The 9,015-nt window shown below is 38.7% G+C and overlaps 1 protein-coding gene across 3 annotated transcripts in view; it reads left to right on the top strand.

Moving 5' to 3' along the window:
• Window positions 1-6,898, top strand: part of LOC108412090 (solute carrier family 12 member 6) — a 31,661-nt gene extending 24,763 nt beyond the window's left edge. For 2 of the 3 annotated variants that reach the window (XM_017683974.2, XM_017683975.2), the window contains exons 20-26: window positions 251-420; window positions 544-675; window positions 1,616-1,723; window positions 1,849-1,872; window positions 3,045-3,277; window positions 5,122-5,255; window positions 6,149-6,898. In XM_017683974.2, coding sequence (XP_017539463.1) covers window positions 251-420; window positions 544-675; window positions 1,616-1,723; window positions 1,849-1,872; window positions 3,045-3,277; window positions 5,122-5,255; window positions 6,149-6,240 — 893 coding nt within the window. In that variant the 3' untranslated portion in view covers window positions 6,241-6,898. The remainder of the gene's footprint in view (window positions 1-250; window positions 421-543; window positions 676-1,615; window positions 1,724-1,848; window positions 1,873-3,044; window positions 3,278-5,121; window positions 5,256-6,148) is intronic. The other variant, XM_017683977.2, reaches the window with a different exon arrangement.
• The last annotated feature ends 2,117 nt before the right edge of the window (window positions 6,899-9,015 follow it).

A 9,015-nucleotide genomic window follows, 5' to 3' on the forward strand; every position in this document is an offset into this window, starting at 1 on the left:
TGTATGCAATTAACAGCAGTCTTCCAGGACCAACACGGGAACACAAGTGCAAAACAGTACATTATACACAGTGAAGACAAAACAGTGCAATAAATATGAAAGACTTACAATAAATACAGAATGGGGCACAGACAGTACACGGTTTTGAGAATATGTAGAGTTGTCCAAAGCAGTATGTAACATACTATGACATGCCAACGTTTTTTTATTTGATTTTGTGTATATGTAACCTTATCTTTCTGTTTTACAGACACGGTGCGTGTGACCACTGCGGCTCACCTCGCTCTGCTGGTGCCCAAAAATATCTCCCTGTTCCCCACCAATAGCGAGCCCTGCACAGACGGCTACATTGACGTGTGGTGGATTGTACACGATGGAGGCATGCTAATGCTCCTGCCTTTTCTTCTGCGCCAACACAAAGTGAGAGAAAGAGAAATTGTTATGGGCTTAGAATCTTAACTGATTCCTTCTGAAAGCTTAAATAGCTAATACATGTATTTTTAAGAATACAAAATGCATTAATAAATTGTATTTGTGTTTTAGGTTTGGCGGAAGTGTGGGATGCGTATCTTCACAGTGGCTCAGATGGAGGATAACTCGATTCAGATGAAGAAAGATCTGACCACCTTCCTCTATCACCTGCGCATAGAAGCTGAAGTGGAAGTGGTAGAGATGGTATGCATGTATAATTGCTCTTGGTCACTGGCAAAAACATGGAAGCAAGCAAAAATGTTTTTAAAGTTTAAAAATTGCAGTTAAGTCAATTTGTCAACAACTAAAACAACAAAACATTTTTATTGATGTTTGTTAGTCTCAGGTTCAACAGCACTTCAGGGCTTGTTTCCTGATGAAGGATTTATTTCTTATTCAGCTAATTTCTAACTTAGTTCAATCTAACCCTAGATTTTCTGTCTCACAATGGTGGATCACTTTTTTTTACCAGCCTACATCATCATGACAACTTGCATGCTTAACCTGCTCCAAGGCTAGTTAAATTGGGCATTTTTACATCATAAACAGCTCTTCGACAGCCCTTCAGCCAGGGCCAAATTTGTGACCAATCAGGGACAGCCTTCTGATGAAGGTGGACCCCTCCTGGTCTTTTTGCTGACGCCAGATGTTTTGGCGAAGGAAACAACTGCCAGTACATAAAGAGTACAAAGCAGTTAGTACTACAGTGCCAATGTAATTTTTTTCTGCCTTTATATCTGCGTTACTTTCTACATATTTATGTAGTATGGTATATTTTTCCTACTTTGAAAAATAAGCCACTTGGGTCTATAATTATAAATATATTATGGTTCATTAATAAAATTACATGTTCTTGTGTTTTTTTTTGTTGTTACGAAGGTTTTGGCCTGTAGTTCCTACTTTGTGGGGTTGAATAATTTGCACCTGGACATTTGGAGAGAATCAATTTTCATTTGAACTGTTTACAGAAAACTCAACTTTATGTTCTCAAAATTGCTTGAACATGTGGCAATAAACCTACTTTGACTTTATTAAAGCCATGGTTGATACATTTTCATGAAAGTTCATTGTTATTACTCAGCTGCTTTGCACTTTGAATCATTTTAAGTGCAACTGCGTATTAATTTCTGTCCTTGTTTTTCAGCATGACAGTGATATCAGTGCATATACATATGAAAGAACCCTGATGATGGAACAGCGGTCACAGATGCTACGGCAGATGCGTCTCTCCAAATCTGACCGGGAGAAAGAGGTATGTTTGTGTACGTGTGTGTGTGTGTGTTAGAGTTAGTCTTGTTTTATTGCACTGAGTGTTATGTTTGCTGTGTTTTGCTGTGTTTGACTTAACTTTTTTTTTAATATGAGCTCTGTCTTAAGCGTGTTCGGTGGAGTTTTGATGATGTAAGTTCTTCATTTCTGCAGTTGTTAAATAGTTACTTAATAGTTAAATAGTTAATTCTTGCAGTAGTAGCTTTTTCCTCTTTTTTAACTGTGTGAGTGTGTATGTGTCTTTGCAAGTAGTTAGTATGTATACTAGGGCTGTCTGGGTCAATTATATTGGTAATTTAGTGATTATTCTAATGATTAATCAAGGTGTCCTTTCAAATGATAAAACTGGGCTTAATTAAATGACATAGTACATAGCTTTTCAAAGGTTCTAAGATGTCATTCGTAGCTGTTTTATACAAAAATACTTATTTCTGCTAGGCACATCTAGTTGCTTCTTTAGGGAATCTCACTGTTAATGCCAAGCTAATGGTGGTGTACATTTATTTCCCACATGGGGTTTAATACTACTTTAAGCAAGCTGTACTTAAACACATACATATGAAGCATTTGAAGCTTCTAACAAACATTCAGATTGCATAGTTTTTACTTTGTATTCTTCACTTTTACAGTAGAAAGGTTGGTTAGCTGTCTGCTGAGCTGTTCACACTAGACCTAGTTAAACAAAACCTTTTTCTTCTTATGCACTTTTACTTCATATTCACACGATTTATAACAAACGTTCAATTTTATTTAAGGTATGTGAGATGTTTGTTACTACCACTGTGGAATTTTTCTTTTTCAGTAACACAAAATTGACTTGATTGCTAGTAGCACCCCCTTGTGGATAATCTGTTAAATCCAGCTTTATATTTGCAGATACCCTGTTTAGCAATCAAATTGAAACTAACCACTAAGCTGAGTCATTGAGAATGTAAATTTTCTTTGATTAATTTTTTGAGTAACCATTTTTAATCATGTAGTCATGACGGCCTTAATGTGTACTTATTTTAGGTGTTATTGTGTCCCAGTGTGAAGATAATAACAATCAACAGCCATCCCAGAAATACCATAGAAAGAGAGTGAAGAGAGAAAGGAAGTGGTACAATAGTGACAGGAATAGGAAAGAGTGAGAGAGAACTTGCTTGGGTTGGAATGGTGTGTGTGTGTGTGTGTGTGTTTGTTTGCCTATCCATACATAAAACTATATGAAGAACAAAAGTAAAGGTGTGAAAGAAAGTTGAGCTTCCCTGATGTTAACCAGTTGACTTTGTGTGTCTGTCCATGCATAAATTACCCTCTTGCAGGCTCAGCTGGTGAAGGACAGGAACTCCATGCTGCGCTTGACCAGCATCGGCTCCGATGATGATGATGACACGGATGGGGTGGGTGGGGTTGATAAAGTGACTAGTGCTGCAGAACACCGCCGTGTCCATATGACCTGGACTAAAGACAAGGCCCTTGAGCTCCGAGCACAAGCACACATACCGTCTGGCTGCAGCACCCCTGAGGGTTTCAGAGACATGCTCAGCATCCGGCCGTGAGTCAGGGCTCAGGGACATATGTGGCATATATGGTTTGTGTGTGGGTATGTGTGTGCGTGCATGCATGCATATATGTGTGTGTGTGTGTGTGTGTGTGTGTGTGTGTGTGTGTATATATAGTTAGTATCTCACAAAAGTGAGTACACCCCTCACATTTCTGCAAATATTTTATTATATTTTTTCATAGGACAATACTATAGAAATGAAGCTTGGATATAACTTTAAAGTAGTCAGTGTAGAGCTTTTGTAGCAGTACAGATTTACTGTCCTCTGAAAATAACTCAACGCACAGCCATTAATGTCTAAATAGCTGGCAACATAAGTGAGTACACCTCATAGTGAACATGTACAAATTGTACCCAATGGTGTCGTTTTCCCTCCCTGGTGTCATGTGACTCGTTAGAGTGACAAGGTTCCAGGTGTGAAAGGGGAGCAGGGCTGTTAAATTTGGTGTGTTGGGTACAATTCTCTCATACTGGCCACTGGATATTCAGCATGGAACCTCATGGCAAAGAACTCTCTGAGGATGTGAGAAATAGAATTGTTGCTCTCTACAAAGATTGCCTAGGCTATAAGAAGATTGCTAACACCCTGAAACTGAGCTATAGCACTGTAGCCAAGGGGTTTGAAGAACAGGGTTTGCTGGAACCATGTCCTGTGGACGAGACCAAGATAAACTTGTTTGGCTCAGATGGTGTCCAGCATGTTTTTTGGTGCCCTGTTGAGGAGTACAAAGACAACTGTCTCTTGCCTACAGTCAAGCATGGTGGTGGTAGTATCATGGCTGCATGAGTGCTGCCAGCACTGTGGAGCTGCAGTTCATTGAGGGAAACTTGAATTCCAACATGAACTGTGACATTCTGAAGCAGAGCATGATCCCCTCCCTTCGGAAACTGTGCTGAATGGCAGTTTTCCAACACAGTAATGACCCCAAACACACCTCCAAGATGACAAGCTGTTTAGACATTAATGTCTGTGTGTTGAGTTCTTTTCAGAGGACAGGAAATCTGTACTGCTAAACAAACTGCACACTAAGTTATATCCAAGCTTCATTTATATAGTGTCGTCCTATGAAAAGATATTATAAAATATTTGCAGAAACATGAGGGGTGTACTTTTGTGAGATACTGTGTGTGTATATATACAGTACTGTGTGAACGTTTTAGGCATCTAAGCAAATTTGTAAACAATTTACCTCAGCAGTGAGTTTATCACAGTATACATTAGAATAAAGTCCTATTCATAATGCAAATAAACATAAAAACAATAAAAAGTAACAAGAATTTCTTGGGTCAATATTTTTTCTTGACACCTTCACAGCCGCCACAGAGACTTGTTAATATCATCAGTTACATCACGAGAACGATTTAATGAAGCACTGGTTCGTCAAACCAAGAGTTGCTTTTTAACTACATATAATACTTGAGGAGAGGTGTTTATATATATATATATATATATATATATATATATATATATATATTATTTTTATTGTCATTATATATTATCATTATTACTTAATATTCTATAAATTTTGTTTATTCAAATAGTAACACTTTTCTCAGCAAATAAACACATACTACACATATAAATAGATTTTGAAAATGTGTCTTGGGTGCCTAAGACTTTCGCACAGTACTGTATATGTATATATCACTGTTGCTGGAAGAAAACCTTGAATCTCATTTTTCACTTTTTCAAATTTGAAAATTTCTGTTACCCTTTACATTGTAAAGTACCCTTCCTTTGGAGATATGTTTTACACTTTTTGTTTAAAAACATAACTAGGTAAAAAAAAATAAACAAGATGTTGTGCGTAACTAATCTGCATATGCTCTTGCAGGGATCATTCCAATGTGCGGCGCATGCACACAGCGGTCAAACTCAATGAGGTCATTGTAAACAAGTCCCATGATGCTCGGCTGGTCCTGCTCAACATGCCAGGACCGCCCAAGAACCCTGAAGGAGATGAAAACTGTATCCTTTCTTTTATCCTTTATCCTTCCCTTCTAGCAAACTTCCCTATCAGCAGCGACTCAGGAGCTCGGTGGACACGATTAAGTGCATGGATGTTCTGGTGCTGTAAGAGGGGAAACTATCCTCAGCCTTCTGATCGAACCCCTGAGTTATATCAGAGGTCTTCTGATATTTTCAATCTTGTTTGGATTCCGTGACTGTACATGAGTATAAGTCCTGTATCGTTTGAAGGTCAGCCACAGAACTGATAGAGTAAAATGCTTTTCTAGTTCTTGAAGCAGAATAGAATATCCATGTTTCTCCAGCCCAGTTTGTGTTTTGCTGTGCAGTTTGTCTCATTTCAGTCTTGACTGTGTCACATGATAATGACACATTTCAGTTTATTAATTACTGAAACTCATTTTTGTTTGATACCCTCTCTTTGCCTTATTATCTAGTGCATGACAAAAAGACAAGAAGTTGTATAAAAGTCCTCTTGGTGTTTTATTTAAACGTTATTATGTAGTTACTTATTTACATTATGATTAATATTAACATTTGATTTACATTCTGTCAGAGATTCAAGCAGGCAGTTTTGACTGTTTTCCATTCCATTAAGACTTTAAAAAAAAAAAAACATGTTAAAATGCGAAGGATTGATTTCCGTTCTTCACAAGGACACCAGAAACCTGCAAACATCTCTACTCATCAATACGACCATTGTATCAGCCAAAGTTGAGGATCCACATTTTCAAAATAACTTATCATTTGCTTTGTATTCCTGCAAGTGATGCAAGTGATAAATATTTCAGTGGTTTTAATTGAGAAGAGGCATTCGAGGCATACACACCAATGTGTGTAGATCTGTAGGTCTGTGTGTTTGACATTTATGATTAACCTTGACTCAAACGCAGATATGGAATTTTTGGAGGTCCTAACGGAGGGCCTGGAGCGTGTCCTGTTGGTCAGAGGCGGGGGAAGTGAGGTCATCACCATCTATTCTTGATAGCCAGTGCAAATTTACTGGCTGCACAGCGGCAACAGCAGCCAACAGCACAGAAGAGGATATAAAGGGAAGCGTGACTAAGTGGGGGGTTTGGGGGTTTGTCACATAGAACTGGATGATCTGTCTTTGGCTGTATCTGGAAAAGTGCTCCGTCCATTGTCAGCTCATTTTACATCAGCCTGTGTTCACCAACACCACCCAAGATTCATCAATAAGTGGTCACGATCAGTGTTTTTGAATGGAAAGACTGGACGATCAGTTTGCGTGTGTATTCATACGTGTGTGCTGGACTGTGTGGTTGTTGAGATAAAGTAAGAAAGCTCTGGGAACAAGGGGCATCATGATGGACCAATCAGTGAGGGACCATACACACAAACATGCACACATATGTGTATCACACAGCAAGACAGTGAGCGTGTTCCATGGACTGACTGACTCAGGGTTTGCTCTGGTTGATGCTGGACCTTGAATGAGTGCGTATGTGTACATGTGTTATTGTGAGGGCTAGCCATTTGTGAATGAACAGTTGAATGGAAGGATCACTGTTAGTTGAAATTCAGCTAATGTCCATATCACTTGTTTTGTGTTTGGTTGGTCCGTGTGTCACGGAAGATTTCAGATTGCGGTTCTGTGGAATAAACGTTCGTAGCAATATGAAGCAGGCACTGTTGCACATTCAGCCACTTTTTTAGAGACCAATACTTTCAGCATGCCATTTAAGTGTTGTTCAGATAAACGTGGTCTAGGCTGACAGCATGCTTGCATGTTTGTGTATGTGCGGGAATGTGTGCGAGAAAGAGAGATAGATTATGTGTATTTAAATACTCCAGCATTTTTCAATTGGATCGTCAGCGATGTGTCTGTAGCACCATGTCGATCACCACAAACAGCTATTTCCCTGTGTTTTTGGAAATAACAGAAAACTTGTTGATTAAAAACACAAAATACACAGATCATGGCATAACATTATGACCGCCTCCTTGTTTCTACTCATTGTCCTTTTATCAGTTCCACTTACTGTATAGGCGCACTTTGTAGTTCTACAATTACAGACTGTAGTTAGCCCCCTTTTACCCTGCTCTTCAGTGGTCTGGACCCCCCCATGGATCTTCACAGAGCAGGTACTATTTGGGTGGTGGATCATTCTTAGCACTGCAGTGACACTAATGTGGTGGTGGTGGTGGTGTGTTAGTGTGTGCCGAGCTAGTCTGAGTGGACCTGACACAGCAGTGCTGAAGGAGGTGGTCATAGTGTTATGCCAGATTGGTGTAGGTATTGGTGAGTAGGCGCTTCAGGAGATCCTGGAGCTTCAGCAACTACCTGTTGTCTTTTATTGTAAATTTGTGTTGAGTCAACAGGTTTTCCGTAGGGATATGCTGATTTGAGAATTGTGGACCGATGTCAGTATCCCATATTTTTAAGTACATATGTGCCAATAGCAGTGTGTGAAAACTTGTACATCTACCTACATCAGCATTACAGAGACATATCTCACTGCTGTCCGAACGAAACCTTGTGTCTATTTTTTGGCGTTTGTCAATTTTTTACATAATTTGGAAATGCTTGTTGCCCTTGTGCAAATTTCATGATGAATAGACCAAAAAATATGGCCGAAATTTACTTGCAAAAAAAGTCCAGTTTCCATTGACTTACATTAAAAGGGAAGCAGGTTTATTCTTCTCCTGTAAGGATATCATTTTGGAGATAACGGTGATTTGTTTCTGTAGGTTTACAAATGAGTAAAATGCAGACATTTTAGCACTGTAGCCTGGCGTCACCTAACTGTTCTGTTTTGGAGAACAATAAAGAAGAGGTGTCAAAGCTAATGCAATATATTATAAACACCTTTTTTAATGCCGTGCACTAACACATTTTCCAAGTTCCACCTTTCAAGCAGTCCTTTGTTTCAACCTGATGTCCAGCTGCTTGTGTGCTGTTGCTTTGACTCCATGGCTATAGCCCTCTTGTTGACAGCTTTTGAAGTGAAAGTTCCTTTGATGGCTCTCTTGATATAAAATGTACATCTAAAAATAAGTTCTTTACAGTTACAGTATTGCTGTTAATTTTCTTGAGTCCTAAGTATTACACAATACTAATGCTGTTTAATATTAGTGACATTAGAGCGCCAGAAGATGCTTTCAGTAGATTACACTGGGCAGAGCTCATGAGAGAACTGGAAAAATATTTCCATTCATTGGTTGGATCGTGCAGCCGCTGTTGCTCTCACTGGACGTTTGTGATGAAAACTACAAACCAATTTGTAAAATTGTACAAAAAACTCATTTGTAAGCTCATATAGGATTAAAAAATAACAAAATGCGCTGCTTTCAAGTTAAATCTTTTTAGGGTCAAATTTTAGGATCTTTAAATTCAATAAGCCATGATTAATTTCACAAAAATGAGATTAATGATGTTTGATATTTTAATCTTTTAAAGCTTTCCAAAATCTTGCATCCCTAGTTTTCTGTGCCGGGACTTACAGGGAAACATATCAAGCTTATTGTCCATGTTTAACTGGCCATATGCTACAGATGAGACTGACAGAGATCAGGTTGAAAAATGCTACAGTATTATTTTTTTTTTGTCCAATGTGCTGTCAGCCTTTGCACTGTAATTCCTGCGCTGACTGTATTCGTGCTCCCTGCTCTTTTGTACGTGTGTGAGAATGTGAGAGTGTGTATGCGCTTGGCGTGCTTTAGAAATACATGATGACAGCAAAACAGTTGTCTTTTTTCACAAATTGCTTGTCATATCATTTTTTAATGTGCGGAGATC

The sequence above is a fragment of the Pygocentrus nattereri genome, chromosome 22 (assembly GCF_015220715.1).
Source record: "Pygocentrus nattereri isolate fPygNat1 chromosome 22, fPygNat1.pri, whole genome shotgun sequence".
Classification (NCBI taxonomy): Eukaryota; Metazoa; Chordata; class Actinopteri; order Characiformes; family Serrasalmidae; genus Pygocentrus; species Pygocentrus nattereri.